This window comes from Panthera pardus, unplaced genomic scaffold, assembly GCF_024362965.1.
Source record: "Panthera pardus isolate Hobbes unplaced genomic scaffold, ASM2436296v1 HiC_scaffold_2, whole genome shotgun sequence".
In the NCBI taxonomy this organism is placed as follows: domain Eukaryota; kingdom Metazoa; phylum Chordata; class Mammalia; order Carnivora; family Felidae; genus Panthera; species Panthera pardus.
This window is the reverse complement of record NW_026526765.1, coordinates 101,817,568-101,842,252: the sequence shown is the minus strand read 5'-3', so window position 1 is coordinate 101,842,252 and position 24,685 is coordinate 101,817,568. Positions and strand designations below refer to the sequence as shown.

At 41.2% G+C, this 24,685-nt stretch overlaps 1 protein-coding gene and 1 non-coding gene across 4 annotated transcripts in view; one reads left to right on the top strand and one right to left on the bottom strand.

The window, feature by feature from the left end:
• PTCD2 (pentatricopeptide repeat domain 2) overlaps positions 1–24,685 on the top strand; it is a 115,022-nt gene that overhangs the window by 51,551 nt on the left and 38,786 nt on the right. Inside the window, exons 11-12 of one of the 3 annotated variants that reach the window (XR_008423834.1) lie at positions 4,570–4,615; positions 7,360–9,476. The exons of 1 other annotated variant lie outside the window; for it this stretch is intronic. Coding sequence is in view for 1 of the 2 variants with exons in the window: in XM_053907276.1 (XP_053763251.1) it covers positions 1,785–1,928 (144 nt within the window). In the remaining variant the exon portion in view is untranslated. Of the gene's footprint in view, positions 1–1,784; positions 4,465–4,569; positions 4,616–7,359; positions 9,477–24,685 lie in introns of those variants that run through there. One more of the 3 variants, XM_053907276.1, reaches the window with a different exon arrangement.
• Positions 9,941–10,047, bottom strand: LOC128778516 (U6 spliceosomal RNA). The gene has a single exon (XR_008424082.1). It is a non-coding gene; the product is annotated as a U6 spliceosomal RNA (small nuclear RNA).

Genomic DNA, 24,685 nt, shown 5'->3' with positions numbered 1-24,685 from the left:
CAACAAAACTGTGCACAAAGCTTGCCTGGACCAACTCCATTATGTTGAAAAGATCCTATTTTTCACTATTCCTACCTAAAACTCTTTTAACCCTTATATCCACCCAATGTATCTGTGATGGGATCAAGAGGAAGACATGGTGATTCTAGCCACCAGATTAAGCAATTAGTTTAAGGTTCACCCAGCACCTGGCCTTCTCCCATGTCTGACAGCAAAGCCCCATGACTTGATGGCTAGGACCTGCTTCCACATCCAGAGAGTCCCCAGAAAAGGCAGCTTTTTAAGGAATCCATGGGTCTCATATTGTCTGAAACATCTAATGGCCTATGCTTTAAGCACTAGACAATACATGAGTTGACTTCAGCACTCATCAGAGAAACCACTGGGTAAAGATTGTATCCTTGAGGTTGTTAAATAGAATTCAGAATTTTAACAACTTAGCTCTGCTTCAATAATGACTGTTAACTATGAAAGGACAAATTTTCTCTGTACCTAAACTTGAGGAAAAAGTATTCAGTGTTGGCTCCTAGCATAGTGCGGTAGACATTGAGGGAAACCAATTAAGGTTTTTGATTTGGTTTCATTAATATTTCATTAAGTGGGAGGAATCACCAGTTTAACTTTTGCACAGAGGACTTCTTCCTCTGTTTTGTCAAGGTTGTAAGTTTGTTTTAGGACTTGAGCTATTTCAAGGAAGAGAGGCTCCAAGTTTAGCCTTGGGTAAAAGGAAAAGGCAGGTCAACCTGTCACCATTTTTATCCACTGGGTTTCCACCTATATTATTATTACATGACCCCTTGGGATCTAGGGGTTAAACTCCATCTTCTTTAGTCTTCTCTGCAATAAAGCTTACAAACCAACTCACTTCCAAACGTGATACTTAATCTCTAGTGACAGAAAGACTTGTTTCAGTGCCAACATTATTTATGTTGTCTGGCATGCCCAAATTAAATAAATAGCCCTGATAGCTGCAAAATGCCAGGAAGAAAATAAAATTTACGGGTTTTCACTCTTCCCAAGATAAATCCACGAGTAGCTTAGCCAGACTGCTGGCAACTTCTTGTAAGCAATTTCATGGTAATTTTACTATAGAAAAGAAAAAGGAGAAATAGAAGGTAAAGTCCTAGGAACTTCTCCTTTATCTCAGTCGTCCATCTCTTCTCACACTTGGAGTGACAGGAACAGAGAACAAGGATGGAAATGATATGAATGATACATATACAAAATCTCACTAGTGGTTAAGACTTTCAGGGGAAATTTAGACCACAGCCTCAGCTTCCCAGTGCTCACTACCCTTTGGAGTAGTTCTGTTTTTAAAAATAATAATAAAAAAATGCAACACTTGGAAGCTTCGAATTGGAAACATTATGAGAAATGAACAGCATTTCTCTCCATCAAAGGTGATGCTTTATAGGAGAGCTCATTTCCCAGAGGACTGACAGTTCCAAGCTTGTGACTGTCACAGAGAAGACGAGGAGGTAGAGGACTTGAAAGGGGTCCCTGCTTGAGACGATGAAGCCAGCTGTGAGACATGCTCTAAGATTACAGGGACCCACCAAAGCTATGTGTGCCTAAATCACCTCAAGTCTTTTCCTATTCCTATCCTTCTGACACCTGTCTCCAGACTAATCCTTGTAATCTAAACAGCTGCCTTGGTCACATCATGCTTCGTCTTTAGTAACTCCCCAAGGCCTCCAAAAATGTCAGTTACACCCTAGGCTGGCCTTTATATTGTGCAAGAATCTGACTGCCTCTGACATTTAATCTCCCTCTCTCTTCTGCAGGAATCTGCCACTCTTGTCAAGAGTCTCTGCCTCACTTCCTATTTGCCTGCCTCTGTACCTTTACCTGTGATGGTCTCTATTCTCTTCACCCGGTATAGCCTCCTCTTCCTACCCCGCTCCTCAACACTCAACTCCAAAGCCTGATACAGAGAGTGGGATTCGGAATTAGGTAGATCTGGGTCAAATTTTAGCCCCACTACCTGCTTGCTGTGTGTCATTGGGCAAGTGCCTTATCTTCTAGGAACCTCTGTTCCCTCAACCATAAAATGAGAATGTTCACATCAGGTTCATGATATATGCTCAGTAAAACTTAATTCCTTTTTTCTGCATATCTACCCAACCCCACACACATTCCCAAGGTCCTAACTCCTATCAAATGGGCCACAAAATATGGTTTACATATGACAATAAGACTTAGGTGCAGTAAAGTTATCAGCAAGGAATGGGCCAGGTCAGGAATGTAAAAATCACAAGACCCTCTCAGGACAAAACTCAGAGGCCAAGGCACATGGGTTCATTTCTGGCAATGACACACTGAAATTTCAGTTTCAAGGGAATGAACCCAATACAAGTACTTGGAAAAGAGCCAACCAGTCCACAGTTGGGAAGTCACAGTATTGCCAGAACTCCCTGTTAGATAGTTGAAAAAATTCCTGAATAACACATTTTTCTAATACCTTAAAAATTGACAAAAGAGGCCAGTTGACAGATTCAGTTCCATGATACTTGAATCTTAAAAAGAAAAAAAAAAGCAGAGACATTAGATGTGCTTATGATTCCTCAGCCCCTTTGAAAGAAATCGACCCATTAACAGACCCTAAATTGGCAGTCAGTGTCATGTGAGGGAACCCCTCTTTGTGCACATCTGATTGGTGCAGGGATGGGCACCTGACCGAGGGGCAGCCAATCCCATAGTCTGGAGGCTAACTATGACTTATGTTCCAGTGCAAAAATATGAGCTAAGCCAATCAGATTCCCTGTCTTTCAAGAATTGGAACTAGGAAACACAGAAGGAATGAGCCTGTAGCAACAAGAGCAGAACCCGTGAGGATGCCCTGAGGGAGAGTCAGGGACATGGTAAGCAAAAGCCATGAGAAAGCCAGAGTTAAAGCTCAGAAACATCTTATAAACAGGATCAGCCAATTTAGTAGAGTGAGGAGAACTGAACAGAAGCACAAGCAGAAGCGAGAAGCCATAAGAAAGGGATAGAGAGAGCAGTGGGTCACTGGAGTTGACCAGTTCCTCAGGCTGTCTCAGTCTTTGGAGCTGTCTCAGTTCCTACAGTAAAACCCCCATCTCAAGCTAGCTTACATGAGTATTCCTTATAAACAAAAGAACCAGCTTACACAGTAGGAAAGCAGTGAGATATTTTACTACTTGAAGAATATAAATGCACCTATTCTGAATACACACACTATTCCACAAGTCACAAAACCAATAAGACCATGAGGATTATTCATTTTCAATAAGACACAATAAGTGCAGGGTTAGACTACCTTACAGTACAGATTAATGTTTTCTCAGAGCACTGGCAGCAGGGAGTCTCTTATCGCTTCACTTCTGAAGGAAACCACCACAGTCTGACACTTTGAAAATGTTCCCACCTCTCTGAGGACTGGGACCATCCCTGGTGGGAACGCCAGGGTGACTTGGAAGAGAGAGCCGTCTTTGGCAATGAGAAAGCATGCCACCTGTGCCCTGTGATTAGTGACCCCGAGCAAGTCACTTCAACTCTCTGAGTGTCAGTTTCTTCCCTTGTGACATCTGATCGCTAAAGTGACTTCTGGAATTAATAACATATTAATCTTCTAGGTAGAATTCTTCCTCCAGTTAGATAAGAAAGAGACAGCCTAGAAAAAAAAGAAAGACTCTGTCTAGGTGGCACACACGACCCCTCTGGGTCTCGCCCATAAAACAAGGGAAGTGGTTTGTGCCTTATCAAAAGGGCATTTTCATTCCAAATGCCCGGATTCTAAGATCTCCAAACATCCCAAATCTATGACTCCAATGACTCCTTACATTTCTATTTAAAATTCCTTACCTTGTTTTTCTTTCTTATCCCTGATGATCCGGAAAGCAGTCTGTGACACAATTCTTAGGAAAACTTACTATTTCAGGTTGTCCAGCTACAGGCTAAGTATAAAAATGTTGGGGGGAAATCTGGTGTTTTTCAGTCCAAAGCTAGTTGGAACAGACACATGAACTAATTTAGGTTCCTAGTGGCACAAATTCTCCCGGTTGCTGATGGAGAACTGTGAAGTTGAAATAGGAAGACAGACCATATTCAAAAGGCAAGATGTATCTCCTTCCCAGAAAACCATAAATCCATAAATAGAAAATGAAAGCATGGAGCCCAAAGCATTCCACATGGCCTTTTAAATTTTCTTCTTTAAAAGATTAAATTGGTGGAAATTAAGAATTTGGGGGTCCACAGATCAAGGAGGTACGGGTCAACAGAATAAGGTCAGGAAAAAACATAGGTAATTATAAAAGAAATTAAATGCCCTGCAGTTTTAGTAAAACCTGAAAGGCCCAAATGACTCCAAGATACTGAAGGTCATTGATTTTCACTGCTCCTCCAACACAGCAAATGCTCTAGTAAAACGATGCACAACACTACAGTAAAATTTTTAGTGGCCCAGAGATGCAGTTGACCTAAAGTATTCAGATACAAAAGGTGTGAACTGATAATTCACATAATAAATACCTACAGGAAAGAAAGGTATGAAAAGGTGTTCAGTCCCAGTAATAAATAAAATTTTAAATGAGATTTTTTTTTTTTTAGGCCATCAGATTGGCAACAAATAAATTGCATCCAGGCTGCTAAGGGGGTAAGCAAATAAGCCAATCTTGTACGCAGCAGGTAATGCAAAATTTTAAATCTGCATAGCCATTGACTTAGTGATAGCAATCCTAGGAATTAAGCCATCAGAAATTTTTCTATGGGCATTTATTTAACAATGTCCATTTGCTCTTAATAGCAAAAATCAGGAAATTACTTGCATCAAAATTGGATTGGTTCAACAAATTTTGTACATCCAAATAATAGAGTGCTATATATAGCTCTTTTTAAAGCAATGAACTATATCTAAATGTACTGATGTGGGAAGATCTCTATGTGAAAAAACAAGTTTTGGAAGAGAATCCATAGTATGATCCAATTTCTTTAAAAGGTGCACAAGTGAGTACATGTGCATGGGCACACACAGATGCACACAGTGCTCTGAAAGGTCCCTTCCTGCTTCCACCCTCACAACTTGCCAGGTTCACCTCACATGCCTTTTTCTAGCATATACGGAGTCCCCAGCGTCTCTACCACGTCCAGCATTCTCTTAAGAACACATGTTCTCTCAGCCCTGCCCCCGCCCCCTCAATGCCTGGCTCCTTCCTAACCTTAATCCTCTGTTAATGCAGGAATCTGGGAGATTAGATACCAAAGTGTGAACATGGTTATCTGTGAGGCTGAGATGACAGAGTATTTTTTTTTTTTAGTTTATTTATTTATTTTGAGAGAGAAAGAGAAAGTATGAGGGGGGGAGGGGAAGATAGGGAGAGAGAAAGAGAGAATCCCAGGCAGGCTTCCCTCTGTCTGCACAGAACCCAATGTGGGGCTCCAACTCACAAACTATGAGTTCATGACCTGAGCCTAAGTTGGATGCTTAACCAACTGAGCCACCCAGGCAGCCCAGGATGACAGAGTATTTTTCCCTTTCTGTATCATACTTTCCAGTACTATTTGAATTTCCAATAATGATAATTTTTTATGATTCATAATCAAGAAGAAGCCACTGTAAATATAAAGAATGAAACTGAAAAATCAAATGATCAGATTTTACCTCTTCCTTACTACTATTGCTACATTCAGTCTCCCAATTCCTCCAGTTCCAGTCAGATATCACCTATCTGTGGACTAAAAATCTCCAAATAAAGCTTCCCAGGAAAATCTAGGATAGAGGGAGTGAGACAGAGAGGAAAAGGAAGAGATGATTTACCAATGATATTTAAAAAGATGGTGCTACTTGCACATTTCAAGTTAGGAGACTAGGGTATTTTCAGTCCTATGGCATGAAAGCTGAAGCTTTGGTTCATTGTTCAACTGCTCAGAGAACCTAAACAGAGAAATAACTTCAACAGCTGCCTCAATGTATTCTTTTAATTACATTATGTAATTATATTATCAAGGCCCTCCCACCCCAACCAAGCCAAAAATTTTGTTTCAAAGAATACCCTTTTTTTAATTGTAAAATGAAACAAAGCCCCATCACTTAGTTAATATCATACAGATTGAAGAAGTATGATATATTTGAAAAACCCTAAGTATCAGAGCATCTGGATATAATCTGATTTCTATGGTAAAATGGGATGCTCATGTTAGTGTCTCCCACTTCAAATATAGGAGGTTCATCTTTAATTTCTTCCTCTCCAGCATGTGTTGATCTCCCCACCCTCCATCCAGTGAGTCTCCAGGCTCTGTTGATTCTTGTCCCTAGGTGCCTCGCAAACCCATTCACTGGCACTGCTCCACCTTAGGTCAACATTCTCCCTCACCTGAACCACAGCCTCCTTCCTATCTTGTCTTCTTAGTCTGAGCAGTCTATTCACACTATAGCTGGGCTAATGTTTTTCAGTCCAAAATGTGACCTCGTCTTTTCTCTGCTTTAATCCCTTTGGTGCTTTCCCAGTGCTCACAAGACAAAGTGCAAACTCTGAGTCAAAGTGAGGCTTAAGGCAGCTTTCCTACTAGGACCACCTTGATTAAAGCAGTGATTCTCAATCCTAAGGTTTACCCAAAAAATTTAATTCTGATGCATTTTGAAAATTCATCCCAGAAGATTGTGCCCTACTTGTCCAGATGCCTATACTTAGAGAAGCACTGATGAGACATAAGGAATAAGGAAAGTCAGAGGTACAGGTGTGGGTGCTAGCTGGAATTTTACATTAACCAAAGGTGGCTTTCTAGTCCAGTTAAATCACTGTTCTCGGGATCTGCACCAAAAAAGACTCATTTCATCTCATCCTCTGGCCCAGGAGGAAGGTTCTAGTCACATGCTCCACTGAGGGGCTCTTTTAAAAAGCAGTGCAGGGGCACCTGGGTGGCTCAGTCATTTGAGCATCTGACTTTGTCTCAAGTCATGTTTGCAAGGCTGGTGAACTCGAGCCCTGCTTTTGGCTCTGTGCTGACAGCTCAGAGCCTGGAACCTGTGTCTTCCTCTCTCTCTGCCACTTTCCTGCTTGTGCTCTCTCTCTCTCTCTCTCTCAAAAATAAATAAACATTAAAAATTTTTTAAAACAATGCAAATATTGAATCTTTCCTGTTGGAGGTTTATAAAAAGTGAATATTAAGCAGCAGTGTGGCAATTTTAATTTGGAAATTAATCCGTTTTCAAAATCCAAGAGCAAGATTCCACAAAGGCAGGACCAAATCATATAAATACTGAGTCTCCATCACTTCCCCAGCCCTTGTTCAAACACATAACACATGGTGGGTCAGGGGCAGGAGCAGGAAGTACACTGCATAGATTGCCTTTATCCCAGAGTTTCTCATTGAGCTTATTATCTCTCTGCCTTCATGTAGGACTGAAAAATGATTTCAGACAACATGCATCTGTTGAATGTTTGAAAAAGACGAGGAGAGAGTGTCTCTTAGGTAACTATGCATTCTAATTTCTAGGTCTTATTACAAGGGCACTTTGTATCTATACTAATTATCTCCTTTTGTCATTATTATTCTTCAAACTAGATGGACGTAGGCTTGAATACCATCCTGTAGAGCTACTAGTTTTATGATTCTGGTCAATTTACTTACCCTCCCCTTGTCTGTTCTCTGGTTATTCTTTTTATTTAAAATAAGTAGGTAGGACCTGGGAAAAAACAAGTCAGTTGCCCAGTGAAAGTTATTGCCTTTCATTTCCCCTCTCCCCACTTCCCAACATGTACCATAGCATCAGCTCCGGAGAGTATTTGTGCAGTTGATAATCTCCTTTTGGTCTAGAATTAGCATGCATTTTCTTACAGTTACACACTCTGGGATAATGTCAGTTCGAAGGAAACGTTTGGTCCCTGCATGGTCCAGTGGAGTATCGTCTAAGAGAGCTACTTGTTAGCTGTCAAGGGGCCTTTCAAAGTGGCATTTATTCCGTGGGAATTCACGGTGGTCCAAGACCTCATCTTCAGCCTTGCAGTCATGGAACCTGATTTGTCCTATACTGCTGGAGGGTCTCTCCTTCCCAGGAACTCTGTGTTAACTGTAGTCACAGAGATTGATACATACAAACCGGAATGCTGATTCTTTAGCTTACAGTGAAAACTATACCAGTGGTGGTGATGGTGGTGGTGATGCTAGTGGAGAAGGGCGGACAATTGACTCGAGGTACAAAACAAGGGAAATTGGCTCCACAATGTCAGTTTTTAGCAGGCCCTGACAGCATCCTCCCTCCTCTCACAACTAGAGCTTGCTGAGGTGGCCACCTCCTGCTTCTCGTGTTCTAGATTCCATTTTCTATGTTCTAGTCCATGCCTTTCTGTTCATGCATCTTTCTCCAACTAAAGCACAATAACATTCCAGTCCTGTCATTGAGTTCTCTGGGGGTGAAATCCTGGGTGCCCTCTACTCTCAAGTCACGCAGTTAGACTCCGTGGTCTACTCCTCACTACATCAGAATGCTTTTTCCTCTGGCCAATGTTTCCTTCTTTATGAGGGAAGATCAAACATTACAGTGGCCTGGACTTTCTTTTTTATTTATTATTTATTATTTTTTTTTAATATGAAATTTATTGTCAAATTGATTTCCATACAACACCCAGTGCTCCTCCCAACAGGTGCCCTCCTCAGTGCCCATCATCCATCCTTCCCTCCCTCCCACTCCCCATCAACCCTCAGTTTATTCTCAGGTTTCACTCCCCCTTCACTCACCCCCTCCCCTCCTCACCCTCCAGGAAGATAGAGTGGCTTCTCTACTTGGTAACTTTGGGGGACAAATGGGTATACAAGGGCAACTCCTTTTTTTCTCTTTGGCAGTAGACCTGCTCACAGAGAGTGGGATTTCTCCTGTGTGCCAAAGGTCATGCTTCCCATGTGAGAGGTCCAGCACTGCCTGAGTGGGAAAGTCTACCTCCTTATGGGGTTCAGTATTAGGGAGCCCCTCCCAAAGATAAAAGCCTTGTTACCTGATGTAGGTTTCTTCGTGAAAAAGGTGACCCCCATCTATGTTTCTTATTTCTCAGTTGTTTCAGAAGTTGAGCAGGGGCTAAATAATGCTATTTATTAGGCCCTATCAAGCATCCTGTGGCTGTTAGATGTTCACCACAGCTGCTGCCACTTCTTGCAGCACTATGCTGATCAACTCTCCTCATTCATGTGGGAGGTTGGGCTTCAGGTGCTAAGACTGGGACAGTCCCAGGCAAATCAGCATGATTGGTTACCCTACGGGGCCCACAGGAAGAATGTATTTCCCACTCTCTCTTGCAGTGGGTTGAAACCATGGAATGTGGGTGTTAGTGAGGCCCTGTTGTATTTTCCATTACCCTCTATGCCCTCTTTCTTTTTTATCTGAATGCCTGAAGGTAAAAGACACCAAGGTGGTGGGGCCATTCAATGGAAGAACCTAGGCCCTTGAATCAACACTTGGAGGAAAGCCTCACAATCCATATCAGATGTGATGAGAGTGATAAATAAAGTCTTAATTGTGTTAAGTGGCTGAGATTTGGGGATTATTTGTTTCAGCAGTGAGCCTGTTCTGTAAAGAGCTCTCTATCTTCTGTTGGGGAGCTGAATGTTGATTTCAGAGGAAAGCCTGATTTGCTTGTGGCTGAGTCCTACAACACTGTATTATCCTTTTACGGGTGGCATTTTGGAAGAAGTTCAAAGGTCAGGTGATCTGTATATCTGTGGTGTGCGTTCAGATCCAGTCCTTAAGTAGCTACAAAACCTTGGACCAATCACTTGGCTTTCTGAGCCTTATTCTTCCCATAATTTAAATTAAGGGGATAGATTTTATCAGTGGTTTATAAATATTTTTGGTTCACAATCCCTTGAAAATCTGTTGAAGGCTGTGTTCCCTTTCTCCAGAAAAATACACATACATCAGATCTTTGTAAACTGTCAGGAGGTTCCTATATTCACCTGAGAGTTGTCTTTTTTTTTTTTTTTCAATATAAAAAATATGGAACGCTTCACGAATTTGCGTGTCATCCTTGTGCAGGGGCCATGCTAATCTTCTCTGTATCGTTCCAATTTTAGTATATGTGCTGCCGAAGCGAGCATGAGAGTTGTCTTTTTAATCTCCCTCTTAGGGGTGCCTGGGTGGCTCAGTCGGTTGAGCATTCGACTTCAGCTCAGGTCGTGATCCCACAGTTCATGAGTTCAGGCCCTGCATCGGGCTCTGTGCTGACAGCTCAGAGCCTGGAGCCTGCTTTTGCTTTTGTATCTCCCTCTCTCTCTGCCCCTAACCCACTCGCATTCTGTCTCTGTCTCTCTCAAAAATAAATAAACATTAAAAAAAAATTTAACCTCCCACTGCATGTCCCCGCTCTGAGCTAGAATCTGTTGCTTTCAACACTTAATAAATGAAAAAATTTATGAAGGTCCTACTGTGTGCCAGTCACCATCCTGAGTTTTGGTGTTAAAATGGGGAACAGAATGGATGTGGTCTATCCTTCATGAAATTCACATTCTAATCTTATTATCAAGTCTTATTTTTGCATTCCTGGGAAGGCTCTGAATAGTATCTGACCACAGCACATTTTTATGACAGAGAAGGCTCTGAGCCTTGGAATCAGGCAGATCTGGGAGGAATTTCAGCTCTGCCACTTACCGGCTGTGTGACCGTAGACAAGCCAACTAACTGCTCTGAGTCACAGTTGTCTTTTTTTTTTTTAATTAAATTAAATTTAATTTAGTCCTCATATGAGTGAAGTCATGATATTTGTCTTTCTCTGACTAATTTCGCTCAGCGTGATACCTTCTAGCTGCATCCACGTAGTTGCAAATGGCAAGATTTCATTCTTTTTGATCGCTGAGTAATACTCCAATGTATATATATACACCACATCTTCTTTATCCATTCATCCATCGATGGACATTTGGGCTCTTTCCATACTTTGGCTATTGTTGATAGTGCTGCTATACACATTGGGGTGCATGTGCCCCTTCACAACAGCACACCTGTTTCGCTTGGATAAATACCTAGTAGTCCAATTGCTAGGTCATAGGGTAGTTCTATTTTTAGTTTTTTGAGGAACCTCCATACTGTTTTCCAGAGTGGCTGCACCAGCTTGCATTCCCACCAACAATGCAAAAGAGATCCTCTCTCTTCACATCCTTGCCAACATCTGTTGTTGCCTGAGTTATTAATGTAAGCCATTCTGACAGGTGTGAGGTTGTATCTCCCTGTGTTTTGATTTGTATTTCCCTGATGATGAGTGATATTGAGCATTTTTCCATGTGTCGGTTGGCGATCTGGATGTCTTCTTTGGAGAAGTGTCTGTTCATGTCTTTTGCCCATTTCTTCACCGGATTATTTGGTTTTTGGGTGTTGAGTTTGATAAGTTCTCTATAGATTTTGGATACTAAACCTGTATCTGATATGTCGTTTGCAAATATCTTCTCCCATTCCATCAGTTGCCTTTTAGTTTTGCTGATTGTTTCCTTCCCTGTGCAGAAGCTTTTATTTTGATGAGGTCCCAGTAGTTCATTTTTGTTTTGGTTTCCCTTGCCTCCGGAGACGTGTTGAGTAAGAAGTTGCTGCGACCTATATCAGAGAAATTTTGCCTGCTTTCTCCTTGAGGATTTTGATGGCTTCCTGTCTTGCATTTAGGTCTTTCATCCATTTTGAGTTTATTTTTGTGTATGGTGTAAGAAAGTGGTACAGGTTCATTCTTCTGCATGTTGCTGTCCAGTTTTCCCAGCACCACTTGCTGAATAGACTGTCTTTATTCCATCAGATATTCTTTCCTGCTTTGTCAAAGATTACTTGGCCATACATTTGTGGGTCCATTTCTGTATTCTCTATTCTGTTCCATTGATTTGAGTGCCTGTTTTTGTGCCAGTACCATACTGTCTTGATGATTACAGCTTTGTAATACAACTTGAAGTCCAGGATTGTGATGCCTCCTGCTTTGGTTTTCTTTTTCAAGATTGCTTTGGCTACATGGGGTCTTTTCTGGTTCCATACAAATTTTAAGGTTGTTTGTTCTAGCTCTGTGAAGAATGCTGGTGTTATTTTGATAGGGATTGCATTGAATATGTAGATTTCTTTGGCTAGTATTGACATTTTAACAATATTTGTTCTTCTTATCCAGGAGCATGGACTATTTTTTCATTTTTTGTGTCTTCAATTTCTTTCATAAGCTGTCTATAGTTTTTAGTGTATAGATTTTTTGCCTTTTTGGTTAGATTTATTCCTAGGTATTTTATGGGTTTTGGTGCAATTGAAAATAGGATCGATTCCTTGATTTCTTTCTGTTGCTTCATTATCGGTGTATAGGAATGCAACCGATTTTTGTGCATTGATTTTATATCCTCCACAGTTGTCTTAAATGTTAAATTGCTATATAAAGTACCTGATGTGTTATGGTGAGGATGAAATAAAATAGTGCATGTAAGGTATTAATAGAGAACTTGGTAGTGAGCACTTAATATATGTAAGTAGGCACTTAATGATGTGATAAATGTAAAATATAATAACCTATGTGCTACCTTTCTCCCCTAAACATAAGCTTCTGGCAGGGAGGGACCATGTCTATTCTTCTTGAGGTCATAGTAGAAGCTTAATAAAGGGCACCTGGATGGCTCAGTTGGTTAAACATCCGACTTTTGATCTCAGCTCAGGTCATGATCTTATGGTTTGTGGGATTGTGCCCCACGTCAGGCTCTGCGCTGACAGCGTGGAGCCTGCTTGGGATTCTCCCTCTCTCACTCTCTCTCTTTCTCCCTGTCTGTCTCTCTCTGCCCCTCCCCTGCATGCACACATGCTTTCTCCCTCTCAAAAAAAATAAACTTTAAAAAATGTTTAAAAAAAAACAAAGCTCAATAAATGTGTGTCAATTCAACTGACTAGTTATATGATACTCACATAAGCCCTTATCTTAATTAGTCTTTTGTCAGTAGCAACAATCATGGCTACTTTGTTTCAAAACTGTGGAATTATGTAGATAATATAAAGTATGTCTTGTAATAGCTTTATACTTAATTTTCTATATTTTGAATCCACCTTCTCATAAAATAACAGTGATTCCTATCTGTGATTTTGATTAAATCTTCACAAACATGCAAATAATTTTATTGTTGAAAACTGAAGAAATTTAAACTCTGATTGCTTTAATACTTCTGTGTGAACACATAAAAGAAATCTCACTGATTATAAACCTGAATGGAAGGAGACATTGATACCGAAACTTAAGAGAAGGTTAAAATATTTTCCTTTTTATTTTTGGGTAAAGATGTGTCAATGATCCTGGAATTCTCATTGTTTCAAATAAAGTGAGGTCATCGTGAAAAGATTTGGTTTGGGAGAGCTGAGTCATACTTTTTTATCCTATCCTATCAAACTGCTCCCCGATCTTTACCCCGTCAGAAAAATTGGCGATTGCACCTCTCAAACTGATGGAAAGCGAACATAAGCAACACTTTCTGTCTCAAAGCTGCCCCTTTTCTGTATCCTATTTCCTTGATGTTGACCTAGAATCTTTACTTACAGATTTTAACTGGAAAAGACGTTAATAGATTTAGACTGCTATTGGCAGATTGCCCAGTAAAATTAAGTTGATAATGTTAACAAGAATGTTAGTGCAATTTTTGCTAATGATGACTCACACTCATGATACTGTAGGAGTTCATAACCTGGGCTTTCGTAAAAAAAAATCCAATGACACTTATTCAAGATGGTGAGGCAGACTTTATTTGGTACCACTAGGTGTAGGGACCACTTTGATAGAATTTTGCAGTTGGGGAGAGAGATTGGATTCAACTTTGAATACCCCATGGGCAAGTGGGAATTTATAGCCAAGGAATTGAGTGGGAATCAGTGCTTGGAAAATTCCTTAGAGGAAACATCAGGGGTCGGGGCATTTTGGCTAAACCAACCTAACAGAATCCTTACTGAAGACAGACCAGGGTGATGGGACATGGCCTGAAGGATGGAGAGGGATGATCAGATATTCTGGTAGGAGGTTCTGGTTAAACTGACTCAGCAGGGTTCTTGCTAAGACAGGATTTTACAAGGAAGTGAACAGATAGGGTCTAGGAGAAGGTTCAGGAGCCTGACTCATGTATGGTCAAGCAAAGAATCTTTGTCAGTTCCCTAATCTCTATGGGTTCTTGTGGGTCCCTGAATGAAGCATTCAAAACACAAGCTCTCATGGTCCATCCCCACATGAAATTTTCAGCCACCTGGGGAGAGACAATAAACAAGTAATTATAGAGTATAGTAAGTAGTAAAATGGCACAAACAGGAAGCTGTGAAGGAAAATAAGGAGGAACCACTTTGGTAAAGCCTACAGGGGAGACATTTTGAGGAGGCTTTGAGTAGAGGAAAGAAAAGGTGCTGGTTAAGGGAACAAGCAGAGAGTGAGCTCCCAGGCAGAGGAGAGCAGTGCAAAGCACTGAGGCAGGATGAGCCTGGTGTGGTTTCTGAAGTTGGGGAAAGCCTGTGTGGCTGGAGTGCAGGGGGGACGATGCCGAACGCTGAAGTGGAGAGCGAGCCAGACCGGTGTTTTATTCGACATACAGTGGTAAACCAGTGACGAGTTTGTCAACCAGGTTGAGGTTAGACCTGGTTTGCCTCTTATTTGTTTACTTGTTTGTTTTCCCATACAAATAGATGTTTCTAAAATGTCAATCACAAAAGCACCAGGATCAGATGGTTTAACAGGCAGATTCTATCATTCTTTTATTATTATTATTATTATTATTATTATTCATTATTATTACCCTTGGTTTTTTCTTAAGTTCTTATTCAAATTCCAGTTAACATACATGTAATATTAGTTTCAGGTGTACAGTATAGTGATTCAACACTTCCATACATCACCTGATGCTCATCATAAGTGCACCCCTTATTCTCCATCACCTATTTCACCCATCCCCATCCCCTCCCTGCTGGTAACCATCAGTCTGTTCTCTACAGTTAAGACCATCAGTTTGTTCTCTACCGTTAAGAGTCTGTTTGTTTGTCTCTCTCTCTCTTTTTCCCCCTTTGCTTGTTTGTTTTGTTTCTTAAATTGCACATATGAGTGAAATCATACAGTATCTGTCTTTCTCTGACGGACTTATTTCATAGCTTCTTAAAGTGATTGCTTTGCATTATACGAAGAGAACCAGTTGTATTGGGGCCAGTACAAGAGCCAGGGAGACCAGTTAGGAGGCACTGCAGCAGTGAGTGAGAGGTGATGGGGCTTCTGTAGGCTGATGGCAGTGGGGCCCTGAAAATGCACAAATAAATATACCTCATAGTTAAATAAATGCTTTTTAAAAATAACAAGGATTGAGTGTCTTAATGTTGATGTTGCTCCCAAGAAATGCACTAACATTATGGAACAAATAATGTCCACTTTCCACATAAATGCATAGGATTGACTTGTAATTTTTATGTAACTTTTATTTTTATTGACTTCTCTTGCCTGGGTAGAAGGGAACACCTACACCAGCCATAACCATAGGAGCTGAGAGACAGTGACTGATTCTTCTGCCAAGCAAACTCCTGTTCTCTGTGATTAGCAAAGCCTGAGTCATGCAGGCAACAGTCCATTTATATACAGTTGTCTTAAAATAGGCTGGATGGTAGAAGGAGAGAAGGAGGAAATCATACTCCCAAGTTGCCCTTACTAATATCCTTTTTGGGGCATTGGGTGCGTGATCCATTATCAAAGATGTATCAGCTCATCCTGAGAGGATGTAGAGAATGAAGATTCTGTGTGCATCTGTGTGTGTCTCGCTACTTTAATAACCCATACGTCACCATAGTTAACTATAAACAAAACAAGTTCACAGAAATTCCATTAGTGAAAAGGTTTCAAGAGAAATGGCTTCACTTGGTGACATAAATACCACCCCCCCCCCCCACCACCACCACCATAGTAAACTTCATGTGCATCTAAATTGCTTGGCAGCAAATAAACATGTTTGAAATAAATAATTTGGTCAAGTCCCTCTAGAGAAGCTACAGTCTGTAACGTAGAATTTGGGCTTGTTCTCTGGGTAATGACTTTATCACAGAAAATAGTGTTCTTTGTTTTGAGCCTCATTAGGGAAAGGAGACTCAGCACTCTGCTTCACCTTGGCCTTTAACCCCATTTCCTCTCTTGAGGCTGCAAGCTGTGGCTTGGGTGATTGACATGTTGCAGGCAGGAAGGAGGGGGACTCCTACCTGAGGCTACAACAAAAAACTGGGGTCAGCTGAGCTCCCGCTTTCCCACAGTGCAAAGCAGTCAGTTAATTTGTTTGCTTACTTACTTACAAACGACATTTTATGAATGGGGATGAAAGGAAAATGCTTACTATAAGATAATTTATTTTACAAGATTTTAAACATATTAATCAAGCATTAATCCGGGATGTAGAAGATGCTTTCCACCACCCATATGATTCAGAAATTGGCGGTAATCATTGAGGAAATGCTGGCAAAAATTTCAAACAATTCAGAAGCATAGAAAAAACTAACATTCCCTTTCTCCCTTCCCACACCTCCTCCTCCACTCAAATCAACCACTGTTACATGTGGTCCAAATCCTTTCCCATTGCTTCTAAGAACACGCAGATTTATGTGTAATAGGTAACATAGAACTGACACATAGCATGTAGCATAGATTTAAAAAAAAATTATTTTTAACGTTTTTTTATTTTTGAGACAGAGAGAGACAAAGCATGAACGGGGGGAGGGCCAGAGAGAGAGGGAGAGAGACACAGAATCCGAAGCAGGCTCCAGGCTCTGAGCTGTCAGCACAGAGCCTGACAGGGGGCTCTAAATCATGGACCGTGAGATCATGACCTGAGCCAAAGTCAGACACCTAACCGACCGAGCCACCCAGGCACCCCTAGGATAGATTTTTAAAAATAGGGACTCTACTACATATATTGTTCTGCAAACTACTTTTTTACTCTCAAGACACTACTTTAAGAGCCACTTCATACCTTTTAATGAATGGATCACTATCTTGCCAGCATCCCATTAGTAAACATTTAGAAATTTACTTTCAAATAAGAAGTTTTCTATGTAATGGTAGGATTCTTTCTATGTAAGGGGAGAATGTATGTACCTATGCTGTTGTACAATTTTTCTCTAAATGCTGAAACCAACTGTGGATATGAACTGAGAACCATTTGAATTTACGGAAAACAGGCCCTGAGACATTTAGGAACTCGTCCAAGTTTGAGGGGCACTGAGCTGTCCGCCTCCTTCTCAGCCTGGGGTCTTTCTTTTTGAGCCAGTGAAGCAACTGTCCCCTGGGGATTAGAAGGGCACCGAGAGGGGGAAGAAGCTTTCAGTGGAGAAAATAATACAAGGAAAGGAGGCAGGAAAGTGACACAACGGGCAAGGGAAGAAGGAAGGACAAAGGGAGTTGGTGACCTTGCCAGGGGCCCCGAAGAGAAGAGGGAGACCACAGGAGATCCTTGGAACCATTTTTTCAAAGGATATTTTGTTGCCAAAATAAAATTTAAGGAAGAAACCAGAAAGCATTCACATAGGAAGGACATTGTGAAATTTGAATTAAGTCCTGGCAGATGACTCAAAGAACATTGCTGTGACTCAGATTGGAATAAAAGAGCATGATGCAAGCTTTGGGGGTGGGGGGGGATGATTTTTTGTGTGGTTATTTTGGGGCTTAAGCATGATGAAGGTTAATAAAAAATGAGGTATGTTGCCTCCTGGCAACATTGCAAAGGAGGTACCAACCCTGGCTGGGTCCCCACTTTCTCATCCTCAGCTTTCTCACACTTTGGATGGCATCCTCCACCATCTAATGCCCAATTTCTGTAGTGGGGGGGGGGGGGGACATGCTTAAGGACTGCAATTTGAGAATGAGATACAGCAAGACAAATAACAGAGTTTCCAAAAGATGTTTTTATTCACATTCTACGAGTATTAAAAGAAAGTTAATTATTCACCTCAAACAATATTTCTCTTACTTTATACGAAGTGTTCTGGGAGATTGGAGAAAGTGAAATCCTCCCCAAGTCACATACTTCATCCTTTGTACTGCTGGCCATGGCCTTCATGTTCTCTGCTTCCTTGTCATCAAAACTTGCTTTGAAAACAGGTCAGGATGAGCTCGGAAAAGGCACTTCTGGATCAGAGACACAACTGTTACAGTGAGTGGGCTATCTGCATTATGTCAGGGAACGAAACCTAGGCCAAAGAATCCATCTATTTGGGGTGCAATATGAGTTGGAGGAGTGAGTAGTCTGGAAGAGAAGTTGGTCTTCACAGGCTCTGATGTTTGTCTACCTCTCTGCCTGCTCCTGAAGCCAGGCCAAATAAGCATCCAGGGATGTAGCCAATGGTTTTAGGATGGGGAGAGATTACACCATCATTAGTCAAGTAAAATATTGGGTAGATTCTTGAGTATGCAAACATATACAAATGGAGAGTTCTTCATTGTGGGTGAAGTGTGCTATTTTAAATACATTGGGCCCTCTTCATGTGACCAAGGTGCAATGAGGACATAGGAGCTCTGGTGAGGGGCTCTTCAAGGCCTGAAAATAAGGACTGCCCCCAGGGAGTTTGTACGAGGATGTCAAAATGGAAGTTTCAGCCTAGTTGTTTGATGTTCCAGTGAATTTCATTCCGTGCTGCCTTTCCTAAGTGGAGGAGGTGGGTTAGTCAGAGACTGCAGGAAACAGAAACTACTCTAGATATTTTAATCAGAATGAGGTTTATTTCAAGGAATTTGGTGGTTAGGAAATTTTAGAAGGGCTGGAGGAGTGGATTGTAGGCTAGGCCTGCAGAAGTGACTTTCGGAACAGATCCACTGAATGGGCACCCAGGGGAGCTGTTGCTCTGGCCACCATCCAGAGGTGAGGCGTCAAGAAGCTGATACTAGAACATGAACCATGATGTCAAGTGCAAACCGCCGAAGCTGTGATCCAGAGATAAGGAAACCTCTACCATGACTGATGGAAATGCTTCTTCATGTTCGTGAAGATGATGGGTGGACACTGAAACACGGATGCAGAGGAGTGCTATCTCCACCTCTGTGGCCTTGCTCACACTGAGAGACCTCTTGCCCACCTCCCTGCTCTGTTCTGCCTTCTAAGTCTTGTTCAAGTGCCATCAATTAGCAGAACCTAATTTGTATCCAGAGCCCTAACTACAGGAGAATCTGAAAATGATTATTTTCAATTTTGCAATATAGGAAGCTCACAAGAAAAGAAATCGGAAATGATGCTAGGGACCAATTCACCGTGTCTGCTATAGAAGGGAGGACTAGGTGGGGGGGTCATGTCAGGGGGGTGATTCCCATTTCCTTCAGGTGCAGGAAGATGAGCTTTAGGGACACTACTCAAAAAGCTAGAAATGTGTTCTTTGTGGCTTGCAGTTTCCAAGGGATGAGGGGGCATGAATTCTGATCCCTGCCTGGGGAACCTAAAAATGAGAGGTGCTCTGACTGTAGGAACAAAGGTGATTTTGGTGCTGCATTGTGACTGGCCTGTTCTCCCAGAATTTGAGACTGAAAGGAAGAAAGTGAAAGGATGCATGAAGGTTTCTAATGGACATAATGGCCCCCAGTCAAGAGAAAGTTGGTGTGCAATTGACTCATGTCTGTGCAAATGGGTTGTCTGGATCAGAGGAGGAGCTTCAGCAGGAAGAGGATGGAGTTCAGCTGTGAATTCTTAGGGACTGAGCAAAGAGCCATAAGCACAGAGCAGGAGGAGAGTGTAGCAACCACATCAAGAAGGACTCCCAAGAACTGACAAACTTTAACCCGGGGAGAAGCAATCTCTTTTTACACTGTGCCAGGCCTGGGGAGTGTGCCGAAGGCTCAGGCCAGCTTCAGATAAGTACAAATGGTCGCTTCCTTAACTCTCTTCACTCCCCATATTTATGAGTCAGAAATTAGGTGTAAGAAGGAAGGAGCAGGAGCTGCATGGGGATGAAAGCAAGTTCTGTGGACTAAATTGTGTCCCTCAGCTTCATTTCAAATATTGAAGCCTAATTCCCACTGTAGCTGAATTTATGACAGAGCCTTTAAGAAAGTGCTTAGAGTTAAATGAAGTCATAAGGGTAGAGCCCTTATCCTACAGGATTAGTCCGCTTATAAGAAGAGACACCAGAGAGAACTCTCTATCCACCTGGAAAGGATACAACAAGAAGGCAATTATCTCCAACCCAGGAAGATAGTCCTCACCAGGAACTGAACTGGCCAGGACCTTGATCTTGGACTTCCTAGCCTTCACACTGTGACAAATAGATGTGTGTTGTTGAAACTACCCAGTCTACAGTATTTTGTTGTGATAGCCTGAACAGACTACACAGTGAGAAGCCATCCAAGCCCCTTTATCTATCTGATTGTGACCTGCAAGCTGGAGGAAGGGAAGACTCTCAACTTTAAAATGAGTTTGGAGTTTCAGTGATCACATAAAGCTGGATATTTTGCTTACTAAACTGAGACCATAACCTATTACATGTTCTCAGAGAGTGAGCAGAAACATCATGGGATTGTTCTAGATATTTTTCCAGAGACTAGAGAAGAACTAGTGCAAAGAGTGAATTAAAAGAGACAGTCGGGACATAAGAGAAACCTGCTTGATGAGGACATCCCAAGAATTGTTCTTGTTTAATATCTTGATTACAAGTTCGCCTCAGAAATCAATTTATCATGTTTCATAGTCAAGATAACCCACATATCCTTAAGGAGATGGGATGACTACAGGCCTGTTAGAAATGACTATACCCAGGGGCACCTGGGTGGCGCAGTCGGTTAAGCGTCCGACTTCAGCCAGGTCACGATCTCGCGGTCCGTGAGTTCGAGCCCCGCGTCAGGCTCTGGGCTGATGGCTCGGAGCCTGGAGCCTGGAGCCTGTTTCCGATTCTGTGTCTCCCTCTCTCTCTGCCCCTCCCCCGTTCATGCTCTGTCTCTCTCTGTCCCAAAAATAAATAAAAAACGTTGAAAAAAAAATTTAAAAAAATAAAAAAATAAAATAAAAGAAATGACTATACCTGGCTGAGTGTGCCAGTCAAAATTGAATCGGCTCACCATGGAAACAAAGAAAAGAGAGTGGGAGAGCAGGCTGAGGTTATTGATACCTCTCCAAGTCCAGCACAAGGGAGGGGTCTTGGCCCAACAACCTGAAATGTTTCCATTTCCATGGCAAACTGTCCCTCTGGTGGGTGAGAGGGCATCCATCTTTCTAAGTAGAGAGATGCTCCTTAAGATTGATTAATTACCATTGCTGTGATTCCATCATCATCTTTGGGTAAATTGGCTCACCATGTAACAAGTTGAGAGAGAAAGAGAATGAGAGAGGTGCTGAGGAGGGGGTTGGGGGAAAGGAGGGAGAGAGATGGTGCAGTGGGGGAAAGCTAAGATTATTTCAGCTTTACGGTTGCATTTCTCACACCGGCAGTTTTGATTTTACCTGGGCTTCCTGTGGCTGGGGGTGAGAGTAGGATGCACCCATTTGCTAACACAAGTTTTTGAGTCTTTGGGATAATGTGACAATGCATGGTAAATTCACGGATTGACATTGTGGTTTGTGTATACCAGTCCCAGTGAGCTTGGTTAATGTGAGCCTGCCCCTGCAGGAGGAGTCCATTCTCAGTATCCCAAATATCAATCAGTCAAGCAATGGATTCGTAACATTTTAGTTTTAAGACTGTTACTCATGCACTAGTAAATTATCAAGGTAAATACCTTATGAGGAGTCTCTTGGCAACTAGCTTGCTGTACTTCTGGAGATAGGCATTATTAAAATGCTTTTCTGTTTTCAAATGTACCAATGACCTATATAAACAGAGGGAGAATTCACACTTGTAAGCCCTCAAGGAATCCATGAAGATCATAGCATTTAAGTTGGGGTTCTTTAATGAATCACAACCTAGTTTCCTCTATTGTTCATGACTGTTTCATGGTTGCTGAAAATGTTTGCTAAGCAAAGAATCTTACAACTTCTTACTTTAACATACTAATGTATTTGGCATGTGATAGGTAAATTGCCTCAGGTGTTCAGTGCAGAGACCAGTTATCATCGATGTGGCAATCACAATTGTGTAAATAGTCTGACAAGGAAATGTAATTTCTTTCCAGGTACCAAAAGCCAAATCAAGGAGAGTATATCCATTAGCCTCCTTTTGGCTGGTTTCTTCAGCCACTCTGGCCCTTTTCCCGAGCAGGATAATTCTCATTACTAAAATAGCACGGCTCTAAAGCAGGCCACATGATGTTTAGATGGGGTGAGGATTTGTGGCAAACATTCCTTTTACCAATGTGAAACCAGAATAGGTTAGTACCCTCTTTTTAGGAAGAAACCTTATCTGTTGGGTAAGGGAGGACCCAGATTTTGATGAGAAAAGTTGACTCTGATGAAAGCAAAATACGTGGTCTTTTTTCACCACTTGTCTTTACATCTTTTAATTGACTAAACAAAATGAAACCATTCTTGCTCGCTTAGGAGTCAGCATTTCAAATATGTCAGTTTATTTAATGTTAGATTTTGAAGATGCTGACTAACATTATCAAGATCTTGTATATCCCGTAAGGAAATTAACATACACTTTCAAGTCTGATTGTAATTTAGATTGCTCAGTTTCCAAACAAGGGACAGTGTAATGTGTTTGGATTCGCTGTCCTATGTGATCCTAGGATTTTACCGGAAATGAATGAATGCATAGCAAAGTAGTGTGGGTTTATAGGTTGAAAAGTCAATAAAGCTAAAGATAAAAACTTAGCAAAATTGAGGTAAAGAACAATTCACTAATTTACATACCATAAAATTTACCCGTTGTGAGTGTTCAATTATTTTTAACCAATTGGCAGTTGTGCAGCCATCATCAGTCCCAGTTTTAGAACTTTTCTATGGCTCCAGAAAGTTCTCGTATGCCCATTTGCAGTAAATCTCCACTCTAGCCTCAGGCTCAGGAACTAATCTAATTTCTGTCTCTATAGATTTCATATAAATGGAATACAATATGTTCTCTTTTGTACATTTGGCTTCTTTCAATTGGCATCATTTGACTATTATGAATAACACTGTGATGAATATTCTGTATAAGTCTCTGTAGATGTTTGATTTTTATTTGGGGGGTAAATACTTCAGAGTGGGATTTCTAAATTGTAAGGTTATGTTTAACTTTTTAAGAAACTGCCAAACGGTTTTCCAAAGTGGCTCTACCATTTTCCATGCCCATCAGCAATGTATGAAAGTTCCCATATCCCCATGTCCCCTCCAACACTTGTTACTGTCTATCTTGATTTTAGCTATTCTGATAAGTATGAAAAGGTAAGTCATTATTGTTTTAATTTGCATTTCCTTGATGAGTAATGGCGTGTACCCTTTTGCATATGCTTATTAAATATTGCTATATCTTCTTTGGTAAAATATCTATTTAAATCTTTTGCTTATTTTTTATTGGGTTTTTTGTCTTATTGAGTTGTGAGAATTCTTCATATATTCTGGATACAAGTCTTTCATTAGTCATATGACTTGCAAATATTTTTTCTCCCAGTCTGTGACCTGTTTCTTGTTTTCTTAGTTTTCTTTTGGAGCACCAAAGTTTTTAATATTGATGAAGTCCAATGTATCAATATTTTTATTTTATGGACCGTCTTTTGGTGTTACTGGCTTTTTGTTTTTCTTCCCTTTTTTTGGTTCTACGATAAACTGGTTCATGAGGACATATATTCTCCCCTGTCCCCTTTGCTATATCCCTAAAATTGCACAGAAATATTCTTTTACTTAAAACGTTTATTCATTTATTTATTCAGAGAGAGAGAGCACGAGCACATGTAGGGGGAGGGGCAGAGAAAGGAGATAAAGAGAATCCCAAACAGGCTCCACACTGTCAGTGCAGAGCCTGACGTGGGGCTCAAATCCACAAATTGTGAGATCATGACCTGAGCTGAAATCAACAGTTGGATGTTAACCAACTAAGCCACTCAGGGGCCCGATGCACAGCAATATTCTACTGAAGGAAAACTACAATACAGAAGAGTTTCCATACTGGCATATCTCTAAAAGACTGTCTCAAGAATGAAGACAAATGAGCTTGCATGAGATGAAGTGGGAGCAAAACTTAAAACACAACACGGAAGTTACTGTTACAGAAATGGTGTGGTAAACCTAACATTAAATTAATAGTCACAAGAGGATGGAGGAAAAGGGGTAAGAAGTGGCCAAAAAGTTAATATTGTGGATTCTTTCTGGGGATTATAAAAGAAAAAGAGGCCTTTGGGGAGACTTTAACTCTTGGTGGGCCATGAGAGGGGCTCGTGATGTCTTCTTCTCTATTATTCCCCTACCTCTCTTCTGGTGACACAGATTGAGTGACTTAGTAGAGTGTCAAAGAGTGGGAGGAACAGAGCACTCAGTCAGTAATATATATAGAAAATAATGTAGAAATGTTGGGAGTCAGAAAACTCAGGCTTATATCCTGGCTGTGTCCCAGCTTGATCTCAGAGTGTTGGTTTCTTCCCCCTTTAAGATGGGAACAACAATTCCACTTCAAAGGGGTTTATGAAGATCGGGTTGGGAGGGGGGGCCTACTTGTAAATGTGCCTGCTGCACAAGAGGACCTCAGTCAACTCAACCACAAGGACCCAGAGAAGTTCAGGGGCAAAGCATACTTAGGGGTGGAAAGTGTGCTGGCATTAGGTCCCACAAGTTGAGAGATTAAAACAACAATTTGTGGCAAAATTCTACATTCCTGCTGTAAATTTACCTAACCAGACACTAAGGAAAAGAATCCCAG